The sequence below is a fragment of the Torulaspora delbrueckii genome, chromosome 7 (assembly GCF_000243375.1).
Source record: "Torulaspora delbrueckii CBS 1146 chromosome 7, complete genome".
Taxonomy (NCBI): domain Eukaryota; kingdom Fungi; phylum Ascomycota; class Saccharomycetes; order Saccharomycetales; family Saccharomycetaceae; genus Torulaspora; species Torulaspora delbrueckii.
The window spans coordinates 46,285-64,094 of NC_016507.1; the positions used below are offsets into that span (position 1 = coordinate 46,285).

The 17,810-nt window shown below is 42.0% G+C and overlaps 10 protein-coding genes across 10 annotated transcripts; 7 read left to right on the top strand and 3 right to left on the bottom strand.

Moving 5' to 3' along the window:
- Positions 1-11: 11 nt before the first annotated feature.
- On the bottom strand, positions 12-728 carry PRE5 (proteasome core particle subunit alpha 6; the record flags this gene model as incomplete). Its single annotated transcript, XM_003682554.1, has 1 exon — positions 12-728. One exon carries the CDS (start codon positions 726-728, stop codon positions 12-14), a length of 717 nt encoding a protein of 238 aa, XP_003682602.1.
- Positions 729-914: 186 nt separating this feature from the next.
- On the top strand, positions 915-2,669 carry TGL3 (bifunctional triglyceride lipase/lysophosphatidylethanolamine acyltransferase; the record flags this gene model as incomplete). The annotated part of the gene is made up of 1 exon (XM_003682555.1): positions 915-2,669. One exon carries the CDS (start codon positions 915-917, stop codon positions 2,667-2,669), a length of 1,755 nt encoding a protein of 584 aa, XP_003682603.1.
- A 9-nt stretch (positions 2,670-2,678) lies between these two features.
- ELP6 (Elongator subunit ELP6) lies at positions 2,679-3,464 on the bottom strand (the record flags this gene model as incomplete). The annotated part of the gene is made up of 1 exon (XM_003682556.1): positions 2,679-3,464. The coding sequence occupies one exon, from the start codon at positions 3,462-3,464 to the stop codon at positions 2,679-2,681; it is 786 nt and encodes a 261-aa protein (XP_003682604.1).
- A 190-nt stretch (positions 3,465-3,654) lies between these two features.
- Positions 3,655-4,956, top strand: ZUO1 (zuotin; the record flags this gene model as incomplete). The annotated part of the gene is made up of 1 exon (XM_003682557.1): positions 3,655-4,956. The coding sequence occupies one exon, from the start codon at positions 3,655-3,657 to the stop codon at positions 4,954-4,956; it is 1,302 nt and encodes a 433-aa protein (XP_003682605.1).
- A 206-nt stretch (positions 4,957-5,162) lies between these two features.
- Positions 5,163-6,092, top strand: ERV29 (the record flags this gene model as incomplete). Its single annotated transcript, XM_003682558.1, has 1 exon — positions 5,163-6,092. One exon carries the CDS (start codon positions 5,163-5,165, stop codon positions 6,090-6,092), a length of 930 nt encoding a protein of 309 aa, XP_003682606.1.
- Positions 6,093-6,252: 160 nt separating this feature from the next.
- Positions 6,253-6,771, top strand: GLC8 (PP1-complex regulatory subunit GLC8; the record flags this gene model as incomplete). The annotated part of the gene is made up of 1 exon (XM_003682559.1): positions 6,253-6,771. One exon carries the CDS (start codon positions 6,253-6,255, stop codon positions 6,769-6,771), a length of 519 nt encoding a protein of 172 aa, XP_003682607.1.
- A 165-nt stretch (positions 6,772-6,936) lies between these two features.
- TDEL0G00300 (RNA methyltransferase) lies at positions 6,937-8,010 on the top strand (the record flags this gene model as incomplete). The annotated part of the gene is made up of 1 exon (XM_003682560.1): positions 6,937-8,010. The coding sequence occupies one exon, from the start codon at positions 6,937-6,939 to the stop codon at positions 8,008-8,010; it is 1,074 nt and encodes a 357-aa protein (XP_003682608.1).
- Positions 8,011-8,209: 199 nt separating this feature from the next.
- BGL2 (glucan 1,3-beta-glucosidase) lies at positions 8,210-9,139 on the top strand (the record flags this gene model as incomplete). Its single annotated transcript, XM_003682561.1, has 1 exon — positions 8,210-9,139. The coding sequence occupies one exon, from the start codon at positions 8,210-8,212 to the stop codon at positions 9,137-9,139; it is 930 nt and encodes a 309-aa protein (XP_003682609.1).
- A 398-nt stretch (positions 9,140-9,537) lies between these two features.
- Positions 9,538-11,958, top strand: NIP1 (translation initiation factor eIF3 core subunit c; the record flags this gene model as incomplete). The annotated part of the gene is made up of 1 exon (XM_003682562.1): positions 9,538-11,958. The coding sequence occupies one exon, from the start codon at positions 9,538-9,540 to the stop codon at positions 11,956-11,958; it is 2,421 nt and encodes an 806-aa protein (XP_003682610.1).
- A 344-nt stretch (positions 11,959-12,302) lies between these two features.
- On the bottom strand, positions 12,303-16,700 carry YOR1 (ATP-binding cassette transporter YOR1; the record flags this gene model as incomplete). The annotated part of the gene is made up of 1 exon (XM_003682563.1): positions 12,303-16,700. The coding sequence occupies one exon, from the start codon at positions 16,698-16,700 to the stop codon at positions 12,303-12,305; it is 4,398 nt and encodes a 1,465-aa protein (XP_003682611.1).
- Positions 16,701-17,810: the final 1,110 nt, after the last annotated feature.

Here is a 17,810-nt window from a genome sequence, read left to right on the forward strand (position 1 = left end):
GTCTATGTATGCTATAGAAATTGGGAGACTGCTTCATTGTCGTACTGCGTGAAGGGCAGGTCTTCACCTACTATGGCAATTGAGAGGTTGTTGTTGCTGAGTGTTTCATCCTTGAGCGATTGTCTCAAAGCTTCAACACCTTGTTTGATAAGCTCGTTTGGGTCTTCAATCTCCAGAAAAGTATCTAGCGTACGCTCCAAATATGTCTTGGCACCTTGAGAACGAGCTCCTATCGCTGAACCGTACAATTCGAGTGTATTTCCCGATGGTTGGAATTCAAGTAAATGCGCACCGCTCTTGTCATGGCCAATAATCAGCAGCCCAACCCCATAGGGTCTTCCCCCATACGATTGCGTGTTCTTTTGTGCCTTATCACATAGCAAATGACCTGCTTTCTCAACTGAGAGCTTTCTATTAAAAACCAAATTAGAGTAATTGCACTGTTGTCTCAAATAGTTACTCAAAACACGAGCGTCCGGTGCCAACCCAGCCAAAGAAAGCCCTAAATGTTCATCACATTTGATGATCTTACGCTGGTATGACGAAAGCTCATCTGCATTCCTCTTCAGTGCCACTAGCACTGCGTATTTCTTCGAATGTAACCCAACAGTAACACTCCCCTGTTTAATCGCCTCTAAAGCGTCGTATAACTTCGTATAATCAACCTGGAACAAACGCCCAGTAGGTGAAAAGGTCACCGTATCTCCGTCGTAATTGTTTCTAAACATCCAATCGATCCTCCAACGCTCTCTTCAACCACCAAATGTTGTTGTTTGCCACCTTAATGCTTCAAATCTTGAGCTTTAAAATTAAGCCTATTTTTTACCCGGCAGGAAAGGCCTCTATTAAAGCTTTTGGGAAGCCTTAAGGAACAGCCTTAATGACACAAATAGAGGTACTTTGAAGACATTTGTATGCTTACGAACTGGATATTGAGTGTTGTATATGCTACGCTGGATCGTATCCCTCCAGTGGTGTGGCAGGTTATCCATGTTGTGTCGGATATCTATTTCTTTTGGATCCATAAGTTGTTAAACTACCTGCGGCCTAATTCAAGGGTGCTCTATCATGAAGCTAGCAAAGAGCTGGAAAGATGTACTACTTATGAGACGTGGTATGCAAAGGCAATGGTCGTGGATGAGATTACTGGGGCGAATTTGTGGCGACGGAATTTCTTCTCGGTAAGGTACGATTTTAACTCTGTTCTCGAACAACATGCTCAATTGCAACGTGCTTTGGAGACTGGCGATATTGCAGCTGTCAAGGACAAGTTCCTTTCTACCGGACCCTCCATGTTGAGGAATTTTGGTGGGATCGTCGATAGAAGACTGTTTACGAAATCGTTGATTGGGACTAAGCTACTTATTGAACAGTATATGGATAGGATTATCGAAGGACTGGAATTGTTGGATAGTGCTGGAACACCGACTTTTTTCTTTCAAAGGTGTAAATTGTCCCTAGGAACAACTGCTTTGATCTTACAGGGTGGGTCCCTGTTTGGAATGTTCCATTTGGGTGTTATAAAGAGACTTTTCTTTCAAAATTTGATCCCAAACGTGATAAGTGGAAGTTCTATGGGGTCTTGCATTGCCAGTCTCTATGCATGTATGTCGAATCAGGAGCTTAGGAGGTTGTTGCACGGGGAGAATATTTTGAATATGATAAAATTGGATGTTGAGTTGTTACGGAGCTGCGGGTACGGCAACGTCGACCAACATTTAAACTTGGGTACTTTGATACAAAACCTAATTCACCACGGTTACTCGCAGGACGTTTACCTTTTCATTCAGTTTGTGCTCAAGTATATTGTTAAAGACCTCACTTTTGAGGAGGCATTTCAAAATACGGGCAAGATATTGAGTATTGTCATTCATCCAACCGACCTTTCGTGCCCCAAGCTATTAAACTATGTTACTTCTCCTAATGTGCTAATAAGTTCCGCAATCAATTGTAGTTTGGGATCGGGAGTGATCTCGGATGACACTAGATTGCTGTGCAGGAACCTCGACAACGAAATCGTGTCGTTCCTTTCGGAAGAAAAGACAAAGATTACAAAATTTTTGGCCCCAGAGAATGCCACAGAAACTAGCGAAAGTCCCTACACAAGATTGACCGAGTTATTCAACGTAAACAATTTCGTTGTATCTTTGGCGCGGCCATATCTAGCACCATTAGTGGTGAACGACTTAAAGCATGAGATCAAGACGTCGAGATATTACTACTATAAACATTATCCCGATACGCCTGGTTCTGTGGATTTATCTGAACTCGGTTTCCCACAATTGAACTTCACAGAAATGGAGCCGCTGGCGTTTAAATTCAAATACCATCTAGAGAGGAAGTTAAAAAACATCGCAACGATGGAGTTTAGGCATAGAATGGAGATGCTGGATAACCTTGGATTACTGAGCTCCTGGATAAAGAGATTGACCATAGACGAGAAGACTCCAAGGTCAGCTACAGAAATTACGATAGTTCCAAGAATGAAAAGTCTTTCTCTCACAAGAATCATCGAGGGTCAATTGGACAATATCCCATACGGTATAACGTGTGGGGAACAAAGCACATGGCCCGTGCTTTCGCTCATAAGGACAAGATCATCAGTCGAGTACAAATTAGATAGAATAATCAGGGCTAGAAGGAACAAGCTTAATCCCTATGTAGGATAGTTTAGATCATCATCTATAAAACAGTTTTGTATTCTCTTTCTGGTTCAAATAAAGGTATTCATTTTCAACTACGTGGCACGACAGGTGAGAGTTTGATGCACCACCTCGGGTAATTCTGAATGAACCGGTCACGTCAGCGGCTCTACCAGTATCGAGAGGTTTCAAAGATAACACAGCAATTGATTTGTAAAAACATCCCGCTACAAACCTTGAAAATTCAATGGCATCTTTAGTCTGACCATTCGGGCTGTAGTTTATGTTAGTCGATATGATTAGTAGTCCGCACCTTTGCATTAGGGGCATGATGAATTTTCTGTGTAGCTCATCACTCGTTAGCCCATCTAGTAGTGTCAAAAGAACCTCAGGCTGCTCCAGTATTACGACGGATGTTGAATCTTGTGGGAATTTCTCTAGCAATTCGGACAAGACTTTGGCCCTAGGCTTACCGATGTTCTTTATTACAAAGTTTGTCAGGAGGTCAATATATTTGTATGATTCCGGCCCTAGCTTAAGCCTATTCAAGGCGTCTGTGTAATATTGGGCATTATGAATGAATGATGCTATGGTTATTAGATTCATATTTTTGTGCGTAACAACTGGAACCGATGTACTGTTGAGCGAAAATGGAGCTCCTGTAAGTCTGGTTTCAACTAATGTGGTTAGCAACCAAAATGACGAGGTAGCTGGGCTCGAAGTGATTGTTATAAGATCATGGCTCTTCCCCGTGCATAGCTCCTTCGATATCACCGAACTATCGCTAAAAAGTACCAAATCCTGTTTTTGGACGTTACTCATCTTCAATTACACAGCCAAAATACCAAACAACCGGCCTATGATATCTTTACCGGCTTGACCTTTTATTTTGTAGTATTTCCACTTACCGATGACTTTAGGTATATTGTCTTGAATTGAAAAAAATCACAGACAGAAAATTTTCCAGTAATCTCTTAACCACTTCTTAATAGAGTAAGACGGTCAATCAATCATGTTCACTCTACCAGAATTGAAGTCTGACATTACTGTCAATGTCATTAGCGATGCTAAGAAATCTGAAGCCATTCGCCGTCCAGTTGAGCCAGTCGGTAAGCACTTTTTGCACCACGCTCAAAGAACTTTGAGAAACCACACTTGGTCTGAATTCGAGAAAATTCAAGCTGAGCAAAATGTCAAGAGAGTCGACGAGTCCAACACTGACCCAGATGAGGCTCTGTTCGACGACGAATTGGCCGATGAGAGTCTATTGGAACACGATCCAAGAGATTGGAAGACGGCTGACTTGTACGCCGCTATGGGTCTGTCCAAATTGCGTTACAGAGCCACTGAGAATCAAATTATCAAGGCTCACAGAAAGCAAGTTTTGAAACATCATCCTGATAAGAAGTCAGCTTCTGGTGCCGGTTTGGAACAGGACGGTTTTTTCAAGATCATTCAAAAGGCCTTCGAGACCTTGACCGACAACAACAAGAGGGCTCAATACGACTCTTGTGACTTCAACGCTGACGTTGAGCCACCAAAGAAGGGTACTGAGTATGATTTCTTCGAAGCATGGGGTCCAGTATTCGCCGCAGAGGCGCGTTTCTCGAAGAAGAAGCCAGTGCCTACCTTGGGTGATTTGAACACTCCGAAGAAAGAAGTCGAGCAGTTCTATTCATTCTGGCATAGATTCGACTCCTGGAGAACTTTTGAATTCTTGGACGAAGATGTTCCTGATGACTCTTCCAACAGAGACCAAAAACGTTACACTGAGAGGAAGAACAAGGCTGCTAGAGACAAAAAGAAGACCGCTGATAATGCCAGATTGGTCAAACTTGTTGAGAGAGCGGTTAACGAGGATCCTCGTATCAAGCTCTTCAAAGAAGAGGAAAAGAAGGAAAAGGAGAGAAAGAAGTGGGAAAGAGAAGCCGGTGCCAGAGCTGAAGCTGAGGCCGCCACAAAGGCTGCTGCTGAAGCCAAGGCTAAGGCTGAAGCTGAAGCTACTGCTTCTGCTGCTGCCAAGGTTGACAAGAAGAAGGCCAAGGAAGCTGCCAAGGCCGCTAAAAAGAAGAACAAGAGAATTGTTCGTAACGCTGCAAAGGAAGCTGAGTATTTCGGTGAAGCTGACAAAGCAGCTGCCATCGAAGAGCAAACTGGATTCATTGTTGATAGCTTGGATGACGAACAATTGGTTGCTGTCGCTGAAAAGATCAAGGCTGACCCACAAGCTGCAAAGCAAGTCCTAAAGGACGCTTCCCAGACTTTAGTGGACGCTAAGAAATTACCTGCCAGTGTGCTTTCATACTACTTATAAGCTAGTATAGACCTCTTATAGAGCTTAAACTGCCATTCTTGTATTTTTACCTAATGCGGACGCTTTTTTTCATAGTGAGCTGTTCAATTTATAGCTGAAAAGGTAGTTTGATCCAGCGAGTTAAACATCTTCTATAGGCAAGAGTAAGGTTTCCAAGAGCCATTGTGTATCCTTGAAGTTGACTGGAGGGAGTAAAAGGTGTGCTGATGTCGTATAGAGGGTCTTTTAATAATTTGAACGGTGCGCCTAATGGTGGTCGTCCAGGGAATTCTTATGGGTCATTTAGTGGGGCTAGAAGTTCTGCTGGAGCCGCATTGAACGTACAGGGAATTATGAAGACGGTGGAATCGTACTCTCAGAAGATTGAGAATCTGACAGACCATCCATTGGCTATAAAGGTGAGACCATATATCCCAGCTATTGCCAGGTTCTTTATTGTTGCTACTTTCTACGAGGACTCGTTTCGGATCATTTCTCAATGGTCAGACCAAATCTTTTACCTGCACAAGTGGAAACACTATCCATACCTCTTTGTTGTTCTGTTCCTAGTGCTTGTTACAGTTTCCATGCTAGCAGGGGCCACGTTGCTCGTGTTGCGTAAGCAAACTGTATATGCTACTGGTATTTTATGTGGATGTATCATTCTACAAGCCCTAATCTATGGTCTTTTCACAGGTTCCTCTTTTGTTTTAAGAAATATTAGTGTTATTGGCGGGCTGTTAATCGCCTTTAGCGACTCTATAGTCCAAAACAAAACCACTTTCGGTATGCTTCCTGAACTGACCTCCAAGGGTGGGAAAACTAAGGGTTATCTGCTTTTCGCTGGTCGTTTGCTCATCGTTTTGATGTTCATCGCCTTCACTTTCAGCAAATCGTGGTTCACCGTCTTCCTAACCATTATTGGAACCGTCTGCTTCGCCATCGGATACAAGACAAAACTCGCATCTATCATGCTGGGACTCATCCTGACTTTCTACAACATCACATTGAACAACTACTGGTTCTACGATCAAACCAAGAGAGACTTTCTCAAGTACGAATTCTACCAAAACCTAAGTATCATCGGAGGGCTGCTTTTAGTCACCAATACGGGTGCTGGAGAGTTATCCGTAGACGAAAAGAAGAAGATCTACTAGCCTCTAAACAGGATTTTACAGCCATATATAAGCTTATTACTGTTAAATAAGGTCCATTACCCGGCTATTAGCTTCAGTTGAACAAGAATAAAGAAGGGGTCCATTGTTAAGAGAGAGCTACTAGTTAATAGTCCAATAATTTAGAAATCAATATCACAGCATGGGCGGAATATTGAAGAATCCATTACCAGCAGACCAGAATGGTCCTGAAAGCGAGGAGTCTACTTCAGAGTTTAGAAAACAGGTATTGATGAATACGCAGTTGAATGCGAAACTGACGTCAAAGAAGAAGGGTGAAATTGCATCACATAAGCATGGACTTCCCAAGGATACACTATCGTTGAAACGTGAACAGGAAGCAGAGGAAAGCTTACAGTGGAATCAGAAGAATTTGGATGCAAATGAGATTGCCAAGCAGCAGTATCAGGATATACATATCGATGAACCAAAGACACCTTACCAGGGTGCGATTGATCCAAACGGTGAATACTATAGGGACGATGACGAGAACGAAGCAGAGTTGGAGAATTTCTCCCTTGACGGGCAGCCTTTACCGCCACAGAAGAGCGAACATTCAAGGTTTGAAGAAATGAGAAAGAAGCACTACAGTCGGGAAGGTGCTGTACCACATAGTCGAACATTCGAGGACGACCAGGATGACGCACAGGACGATGAATAGGTTCATAAATGTATAACTTTGCTGGTTCGATCATCAGAGACGGATCAAGCTTAGTTGAAGAAATTTTCCAACACGATGAGCTAGTTGAGATGAAAAGACTTAAAGGCGGTTGAATAGCGTCTTGTATTTGGCGAGTTGTGTCCAGGATGGCAGTCAAGCGTTCAAATGAGAAGAAGTATGGTCCTTCTGATAAGAAAGCAAAAAAAGAAGGTGAAACCAGTAGCGAAATTGAAGAAAAGTATTAAAATACTGTCAAAGACAGTTAATTACAGCCTTTGTATACCGACTACGGTGCTGGCCAACTGTCGAAACTTGGAGCAGATAACATTTGCTATATATCAGATTGCCAAGACCGCAACGATCTTCAATGTGGGCGAGATAGTAGTACTGAACCTTGGAGACAGAAGTGAGAAAAGTAAGAAACACGAAAACTCGTTGTCTGATGCCATGTTGATTGCGTCCTTGCTGCAATACTTTGTGACTCCTCCATACCTCGTTAACACAGTCTTTAAGAAACAATACACAAGATATTTCCAAGCAGCTGCAAAATTGCCCAGACTATCGGCGTTGCCCTTTATGAGACATAGGAATGAGGACAAAGGTCGCTACCGTGAAGGTCTCGCCATTAGAATGACCAAACCGGGTCAAGCATCGATCAAGAAGAAAAATAAGGAGTTCAAGCAGACAAAGTTCATTAATATCGGCAAAGCTGAACCACTCGAATTAAAATCACAACTGGTGCCTGTAAACGTGCGAGTGACAGTGGACACAGTAGAGCAACGGGTAGTTTCCCCCCAGGAAGCTTACGGTGACTTTGTTGGTGCTAATGCATCATTCGGTTACCACGTCCGCGTAGCCAACAATTTCGGATCAATCTTCACCGAATGTGCATTCCCCAACGGCTACTCTCAAGCGATTTGGATCAACAGTGGAGACTACTATTACAATGACCAACTAAAGAAGTACCGCAAAGTTGAAACTAACTTGCCTTACGTGAACAAGATCATCAAACCCACAGAATCAACAGACTCGACGCCACCGGCAAATGTACTTCTCGTAGGCGGTAAATGGGACCACATAAACGAGAGCTTTCAGCAATCAAGGGACCAATTCGAAGGATGCGACGGAGCGCAGCAGTTCTTCGATGGCCAGCTAGAACTACCTGGCGCTGCCCCACAGGGGAACTTGGCGATCCCAGACAGCTGCATGATCTCTTTGACTCTAGTCAATACTCTATAAATTACATATCAAGCGATTGAACTTCTTAGGTCATTGTCAGTTCGTAGACGTTCGGGCTCTTCTATTTATAGTGGGCTCTTTCACTATACAAAATTTTTCAAACTCCTTATAATAAACAAAAACAGATCGAGTTCTCGAAAAAACAATTCACTTTACACTCACTTTAAAAATATCGATCTCAGATTACTGGATAACTGTGATGCGTTTCTCTACTCTCGCTGCTGGTTTGCTATTTGCTGCTACCCAGGTCGCCGCTGTTGGTGATTTAGGTTTCAACTTGGGTGTTAAGAACAACGACGGTACTTGCAAGAGTACTTCTGATTATGAAGCTGATTTGGAAGTCTTGAAGCCATACGGTAACGTTGTCAAGGTTTACGCAGTCTCTGATTGTAATACTTTACAACAATTGGCTCCTGCTGTTGAAGCTGCTGGATTCCGTGCGTTCTTAGGTGTGTGGCCAAATGATGACGCCCATTTTGCAGCTGAAAAGGAGGCATTGACTACTTATTTGCCTACTATCAAGATTTCTAATGTCGCTGGTATTCTTGTTGGCTCTGAGGCTTTGTACCGTGAAGATTTGACTGCTTCCGAATTGGCCGACAAGATTAACAACGTTCGTGACACCGTTAAGGACATCAAGGATGCCGATGGTAACTCTTACTCCAGTATCCAAGTCGGTACTGTCGACTCTTGGAATGTTTTGGTTGCCGGTTACAACGCTCCTGCTATTGAGGCTAGTGACTTTGTCATGGCCAACGCTTTTTCCTACTGGCAAGGTCAAACTATGGACAACGCTACTTACTCCTTCTTTGACGATATCATGCAAGCTTTGCAAACTATCCAATCTGTCAAGGGTACCACCGACATCAGTTTCTGGGTCGGTGAAACCGGCTGGCCAACCGATGGTACTAACTTCGAGGCCGCATATCCAGGTGTTGATAACGCTCAACAATTCTGGCAAGAAGCTATTTGCGGTATGAGAGCCTGGGGTATTAATGTTTTGGCCTTCGAAGCTTTTGACGAAGACTGGAAGCCAGACACTTCTGGTATCTCTGACGTTGAAAAGCACTGGGGTATCTGGACCTCAGGTAGAACTTTGAAATACGACATCGATTGTAAGTTCGATTAAAGCCTAACAAGAATAAAACAGCCATCAAAAAGGCTCTTTATGCCCATACTTCAACGATATCCCAATTTTTTTCGTACTTCGTTTTAGTCACTTAGTAGACTATACATAGCTTTTTAAAAGTCCAACTTTTTACATGACTAAAACTAGACTCTACTGACAACCTAACGACCTGATCAATGCTATGAAACAGCTGGATTAGGGCTACTGCTCGCTGTTTTATTGGTATTATTCCAAGTCCAAATCACACGTTGAAAGCGATTTTTCAGCGATGCGTCGATTTGAAAAATTTTCGAAGACTTTTAAGAGATGGGCGAAATAAACTTGTTCTTACCATAGTAAAAGTTGATTTTAATAGTGATTAGAACGGGCTAATTAAAGGTCATATAGTGTTAGGAAAGATGTCTCGTTTTTTCGCAGCCAATTACGAATATGACAGTGGTAGTTCTTCGTCTGAGGAGGACCTGATGTCTTCATCTGAGGAGTCTTTAAACTCTTCTTTGAGTGAAGAGGAAGAGGTGTCTGATGACTCTTTCTTTAACGATTCTGAATCTGAATCTGATATTGATTCCGATGATTCCGATGGCAGACCATATGGTCCCGATTGGTTTAAGAAATCAGAGTTTAGGAAAGGAGGTACTAATAAATTTTTGAAAGGTGCTTCTTATTCGGATTCTGAATCAGAGGATGAAGGTAAGAAAGTTGTTAAATCTGCCAAGGAGAAATTGTTGGATGAAATGCAAGCTGTTTATTCTAGTGTTGAAAATGCTGGAATGACCCAGGATTGGGTTACCATTTTAAGTGAATTTGATAACATTTCCCGTTTGTTAATAAGGGCTCAACAGCAGAACTATGGTATACCAAACATCTTTATCAAAGTGTTGGCTCAGATTGAGGATGCCGTTGCAGGTACCACACAGAATGACATTAAGAACAAAGGTGTGGCTAGAGCTTTCAATACCACGAAGCAGAGGGTGAAAAAAGTTGCAAGGGAAAATGAGACTTTGTTAGCCAAGTTCAGAGAAGACCCTGAATCTTTTGATAAGGAGGAAGACTTGGAAGCCAGCGTAGATGCTGACGTGGTTCCAACTTTTGGTAAAAAGGGTATTAATTTATCTACTTTGGCTACTGCCACATCCGAAGCTGGTTTTTTCGCTGCCCTACGTATTGTTCTGGACACCAGAGGTAAGAAAAATGCTGATCAATATGGTCTCATCAGGACTATGGAGGAACTTTTACAGATCACGAAGACTCCTTATGAGACAATAATGGCATACTTGACTTTGATCCCAATTAGATTTGATGCCTCGGCCAATCTTTCTTACCAACCGATTGAACAATGGAAGGCTTCTTACAATGATATCATGAAGCTATTGGAGATTTTGCATGAACAACTCGATAATTTCCAAGTCTCTGAATTGGCCAACCGTAACGAAACTATTGAAGAGGAGCCGGAAGCTGATGAAAATGGTGTGAAGAAGATCCTCGGTTCAGTCTTCTCCTTCGTTGAAAGACTTGACGATGAATTCAACAAATCTCTACTGAACACTGATCCTCATTCTAGTGATTACCTGGTCCGTTTGAGAGATGAACAACTGATCTATAACTTGATCTTGAGAACACAAATTTACCTCGAAGCCACACTGCCTGAGGAGGAAAAGGAAAGACTACTAGCTCGTCCTTTGGTAAAAAGATTGGACCACATTTACTACAAATCCAGTCCATTGGTCAGCATAATCGAAACCAACGCCTGGGCAAGTTTACCAAACAATTTCACCTCTAGTTATATTCCATACAATGGTACCGCAGATGAAACCTACGTTACGAATCTAATTGGAACTTTGGCTGAGAGCTTGCGCAAGCACAAGAATGGTGGGTTTCGCAAACGTGCTACTCTTTACCAAGTTTACTTCACTGCTTTGAACAACGATTTCAATACTGCCAAGGATATGTTGATAAATTCCAAGGTTCAAGCGTACATCAACAATTCCGATCCATCTCTACAGATTCTATTCAACAGAGTTGTTGTTCAACTTGGTCTAGCTGGTTTCAAGCTATGTTTGATTGAAGACTGCCATCAAGTGCTAAACGAGTTGCTTGCAAGCTCGCATTTACGTGAAATCCTTGGTCAACAAACTTTGCAAAGAGTCTCCGCCAATGTCGGATCATCTTCTAGCGCAGATGAACGTGAACAGCTATGTTTGCCTTACCATCAACACATTAACCTTGATTTGATTGATCTTGTCTTTATGACTTGTTCTCTATTAATTGAGGTTCCTCAAATGACTGCTTTCTATTCAGGCATCAAGGTCAAGAGAATACCTTACTCTCAGAAATCGATCCGTCGTGCACTGGAACACTACGATAAATCAACTTTCCAAGGTCCACCGGAAACTTTGAGGGACTTCGTTTTGCACGCTGCTAAATCTATGCAGAAGGGTGACTGGCAAAAGTGTAACTCTTACTTGCAGTGTATTCCTACATGGAAATTGCTACCAAATGCTAAGACTGTCCTAGAAAACTTGGCCGAAAGAGTTCAAGTCGAGTCGTTGAAGACCTTCTTCTTTACCTACAAGCGGTTTTACAGCAAGCTGTCATTGGAAAAACTTTCCGATTTGTTCAGTCTACCAAAGGATAAAGTTTCAAGTATTATAGAGGAAGTCACTGCTGAATTTGACATCAACGCTACAATGAACGAAGAAAAGACAATTGTCACTGTCGAGGGTGACGAAATCACGAAGTTGGAGGAAGTTGCCTTAAAGCTTAACAAGGAAGCAAAGATTGCTAAAGAACGTTTGAACCCATCTACTAATCGTCGTTAATTCACCTTGAATAATTTTCCTAGACCCTGTCACACATAATTCATTCTGTGGATGCTTTCACGGCTGCATACATGTACATTATACCGCTCAAATGAGTCGCACATACATAAATTAACGTATATACGACGAAGACAACTCCTCTCAGAGTGTTCAACTTGAGAAATATTGTGAGCCTCACATTCCATGCCCTCCCGAGAATTATTGACTGTGACGAACAACATGTATAGGGAACTGAACTTCCAGAGAAGGTCAAGATCACGACCTTTTCCGAAGTTTGGGCTAAATTAGATATCAATCATTGAATTTGTGTTCAATAAATAAGATATATACAAAGGGTATTATTCTTACTCGAAGTCTGACTCATTAATTCCAGACTTAATGCACATTTGTCTAAAAATGCCGTCTTTCTTTTCGTATAGGCTGCGTGGAGTGTCAAATTCTTCGATCTCACCTTGTTCGAGAACCAATATACGATCATATGTTAAAATAGTCTTCAGTCTGTGAGCGATACAAAGAATGGTACAGTCACCGAATGCTGCGGCAATACGGGACTGGATCTTGTTGTCAGTCTCATAATCCACAGATGATGTTGCCTCATCTAAAATCAAAATTTTGGACTGACGAACGAGCGCTCTAGTCAATGCAAGTAATTGTCTTTCACCTAAAGAGAAATTTGCACCTTCTTCTTCAACTTTTTGATCCAGATGGAATTTGTGCATACTGGATAAAGATCCAATGCTATCTGGTTTTTGTCCTTTAACAACTTCAACTTCCTCCGCAGAAATGGCTCCTCCGCTTACCAATGACTTCCAAAGTAGTTCATCTGGATGTTCTTGGAAAGGATCCAAGTTTTTCCTAATTGTTCCCCTGAAAAGGACGGGATCCTGAGGAATAATTGAGAGTTTTTTTCGTAGATCGTAAAGACCAATCTGACCAATATCCACACTGTCTATGAAAATCTTCCCGTCTGATAGCTCATTAAGTCTATAGAGTGCGCTCATGATAGTCGATTTACCAGCACCTGTACGACCGCAGATACCGATTTTTTCCTGGCTTTTGATGTCTAAGCTTATCCCTTTCAAAACGACCGGTAAGCCTGGTCTGTATGCAAAACTAACATCCTCAAAAACGATTTCACCTTTTGAAGGCCAAGACTCAGGTGGCGCAAGTTCAGGCCTTTTATAATCAGCTTCCAATGGTAGCTCATTGGCACAATATACCAGTCTTTCAGCACTGTTCATGTCATTCTCCGTTTGAGTGAGCGCCCTTAAAATGGTATTGAGAAGACCTGGTAATTGTAGGACATACGTCAGTAGAACACCTACTGAGGCAGGTGAAATATGAAATTGCCTTGTAACACACAACAGAGAGATAATTAGGGCAAATGCTACTGCAATCATATCAAGAAAGATAGCAACCCATCTTTGCAGTGCGACCAGCAAATAACCTGCTTCGTTCATTTTGTTGATTAGGAAATCTGTCTTAACCAAGAATCTTTCCTGACTCCCATATGCTTTGATCGTATCCATACCACCCAGGACTTCATTAAGATTGTTGTAAACAAAGGAACGTTGGATTGCGTCAAGTCTCTTGACCTCTCTCCCAGAAGCCTGGTAGTGATCAGCTATTAATACGAATATCAGAACTAGGAATGGAATTGCAATGGCAAACCAAGGCAAGTAAATGATACACATCACACAAACACCAATAATGTTAGCAAATTGTGTCATGAAGAGACGCAAACTCTCTGTTAACTCGTTATCCAAACTGTCGGTATCCTTGGTAAATCTGTTGAGAATTCTGCCAATAGGTGTTGTATCCATGTACGCCATCGGGGTGTGCAAAACTCTTTCGACAGCTTTCAAATTTAATACCTTTGAAGCTGTGACACCCATGTAACAGATAAGGGTATATTGCCCATTCATGAAAAGGTACCCACCAAAGACAAAGAAGGAATATAGACCCATGTAGAAACTTGTCGATCTATTGGGGAACTTCTGCTCTGTCCAGAAAGACAGCCAGACAGATGAAAATAATGAAAGAAATGTGGTACCTATGACTAGAATCAGGTAAAGCGGGATCACGACAATCCCCCATTTACCTACAGCAGCTGCAATGTATTTCTTGTAAACATCCAACTTCAGACTGTTGACCGCTCTCTCTTCTTTGGTTGTCAGCCGCCCATCAACTAATTCATCCCGTGATTTTTTGCTGAGTTGTTTCTGCAATTCTTCCCACTCTTTTGACTCACTATCATGAGTCTTAACTTCCTCTATGCTAGTTTTCAGGGCTAAATCCTTTTCGGAGGTGTCAGCTTCTTTAGAGGATGATTTCTGCGATGAAAAATGAAGTAGATTAATCAAGGTTTTATTTGAACGTTTCAAATCTTCAAGTTTACCAGCTTCAAATGAACCATCGACCCCAAGCACTATGACTACGGAAGCCTTTTCAATCAAAGAGAGTTGATGTGTGGCAAGTATCCTTGTTTTGCCCTTCAATCTGCCAAGTAAACACTCATCCATAATATGTTTCCCAACTCGTGAATCGACAGCGCTCAAGACATCATCAAACAAGAAGATATCCTTATCTTTGTAAACACTTCTGGCTAGATTGATACGTGCTTTCTGACCACCGGAGAGTGTAATACCACGTTCACCAATTTCGGTCAACTCCCCGCCAGGAAGTATATCGATATCTGCTTTCAAAGAGCATACACGCACGACCTCGTCGAAACGCTCCTTATCATAAGGGGATCCAAAGATAATATTATCACGCACAGTCGCATTTTGAATCCAAGGATATCCGCACATTAGTAAATCTCCATCGACTTCTACTGTACCTGACGTCTTCCGCATGAAACCAGCCATTGCACTAAGTAGCGACGATTTACCTGTTCCGATAGGCCCAGTAATCATAACGAAATCACCCTTCTTGATGTCAATGTTCAAGTTTTTAAATCCATGGAATGACTTCTTCTCGGCTTTATCATTTTCTCCACCTTTTTCGGCCGGCTGGGGTGTAATCTTCTTCTGCTTCTGCTTCTGCTTCTGCTTCTTGTTCAGTTTTTTCTCAGCCTGGGCTTCTTCCTCTTTCTTTGTTTCTTCAAAATCCTTCGACTCATAGTCCTCCCATTCAAAAGAAGCATTTCTCATCCTCAATGCGATGTTGGAAGGCAAGCTTGGAGTGGGAAGTCTTTCCTCAAGCTCATTGCCCTTCTCTTCAGGAGCTTCTAGTAAATTTTGCAAACGCCCCAATCCGAGAATCATATCTATACCAGTGGCAATCGATATAGGCAAGAAGAACATTTGCAAACTTAACACTTGGAACAAGGAAAGTGATGCAAAGATATTCCCTGGTGACCTCGCACCATTATTAACTTTGTACAGCGAAAGGAACGTAACCAAAGACGCAATATTGGGCAATGACATAGCCAGAGCAATCATAAAATTTCTAGTGAATTGCATATTTCTCACCTTACCAATTTCTTTGGTTCTGATATCGCGAACATTTTTTTCGTAAGCATCTTCCCAGGCATAAAATTTGACCATCTTCATGTTATTGAGCAATTCTCTCATCATGGTCACTCTCGCATCCGTAAGGATATTGGCTTTGATTCTTAATGTAATAATGTATTTGAAAGCAAACATGGCAATGAAGAATACAGCGAAAAAAATACCAATACCGACCAGAGCAATCGGGCCAACATTGACTATAAGTAGCACAATGCAAATCGCTAAGATGGCAGGGAAACCAGCTAGGAAAGGTTGAAATGAAAGTGCAAATTCGATTCTCGAAAGGTCAGTGGTCACAAAAGATGTGACTTTACCATTAGGGTACTGATGTCTAGCATAACCAGATGCATAAAACATTTTGTTAAGCGCGGCTTTCGTAAGGACAGCTTTAGCTTGCACACCGATTGTCTGAGAAGCCAGGAAAAAATGATTGAACAAAAGACCGTTAATTAGCAGCACAACACACGCTCCAATTGCGTAACCAACTCCCTTGTTTACCGGTAAATGAGGCAAAACAGCCTTTTCGCCAACAAATTCGATTAGTCGCTTTGTGACCATAGGATTGAACCCAGATGCACAATTGGCTAGAATTGCACAGGTCACTGCCCAAAGGTATTGGCGTTGAAATGTGAAGTATAGAGCTCTTAGAGTAGTCAATTTCGGCAATCTAGCATTGTCCAAAACCTCCTCTTCCGTAGCATCGGGATGATTTTTAAGGTACTCCTTTCGGCTTTTATCAAAATAGTATCTCATGTTTCCATCAAAAGCTGCAAATAATTTCTCGATTGACATCTTTTCGTCCATTATGAAAAGATCATTGGGTTGAACAGTTCTCTTATAGCCAACTCGTACTATCGGCAGGACCCACCAAAGGAAGATCCTTGAAATATAATTGGTGCGAAGCATTGGATAAACTTTTCTTTCATCATCGGCAGGTATTTCTGGTACTTTTCTTCTGTGTAAGAATGAAAACAGTCGCTTTTGTGCGTAAATATCCGACTGTGTCACTTTCTCCAAATCATCACTATTTAAAAACGTCTCTGGTTTATTCCTATCAACAACATATTCCCCTGTTGTAGATAACCCCTGCGTATCGCTTGATTCCCCCTTGTAATCGTTTCTGCCTTCCAAAGATTCATCTGCAGATGTAGATTCCGAGCTGGAAGTGTTAGACTTGTCATGAGCATTGGCTCGACCACCGGGATACCGCGGTTTCTTCAGATTTACCATTCCTCTGCCTGCGTACTAACTCTTTCAACCAACCGAGCAAGCGATGACCCACTGCTTATGTACAATTAATGCTTCAAATAAGTCAAACTGATTACCTAATAGTGCCGAGGAGAAAAGGACAGAAAAAGAACATTTAAAACACAAAGCAATCTAAGCGAGGCTGAATGTAACTCGATAAACGTAGCGTTACAATGCCAAGCCGCCGATTCATGCTATATCCGCTTACCTTCTCATCGTTCTTTCGAATATCCGTTCAAGCTAGCACCTATCGCGGTTGCTGTCAAAGGCGCTAAGATGCAGTACAGCAGTGTTTTCTTCCACGCCTGGGTCTTCCACGGAACCAGAAAAAAATTTGCTTGGCCACGATCGTAGATGGCACATGTAGTGAACGAGCAATGGATATACTTGACCTCACCTTGACTCCTTATAGTCTCTAGCACGTGATATCCGCGTGACCACTTGCTACTACCATCATTTAACTGATAGCTCAAATATTACTTGAAGATCATTGGTATTGAAGATATAGGTTTTATCAGCTGGATTATAGTCTCTTTGATACTCATGTCGTGTTGTTTTTGTTTCTCAAAAGTGATAGTTACAGCTGCAAGTTTTTGATTTCGCCTAGCCGCCGATCATTATCGGATATGATCTCGAGTCGGGTTACTCCAGATACTCAGCGATCTGCCAATGTAAGGCACCCCTAAACTCAAATACGGTTGATGTACTGTTTAGTTTCGTTAATACAATACAATATAAGGCGAAACCTGATGAATATCTACACCGGAGACTAAACTGTGTTTTTGTAGCCTTTATCGTATTCAGCCATGTTGATTCCACGTACTTGTGTGTTACAGCTTGGATACAAGTTGTATACAGTTTCTTGAAAGACTCAGTATGAGAGCGTATCTTTACATCTGTTGGACGCTGGAAATCTACCCGAAAGGAGGAATCTCTTTATAAACTAAGACTATTCATTTAGCGAATCCAAGCGAGCTTACCAAGGAACAATGTCAAAGAACCTCTGGGCAATCAAGGAAGCCGCTCAGCTTCTCCATAAATATCTACGCCAAAATCTGCATGTATTAAAACAACACGAGCAGTGGCTCAAAG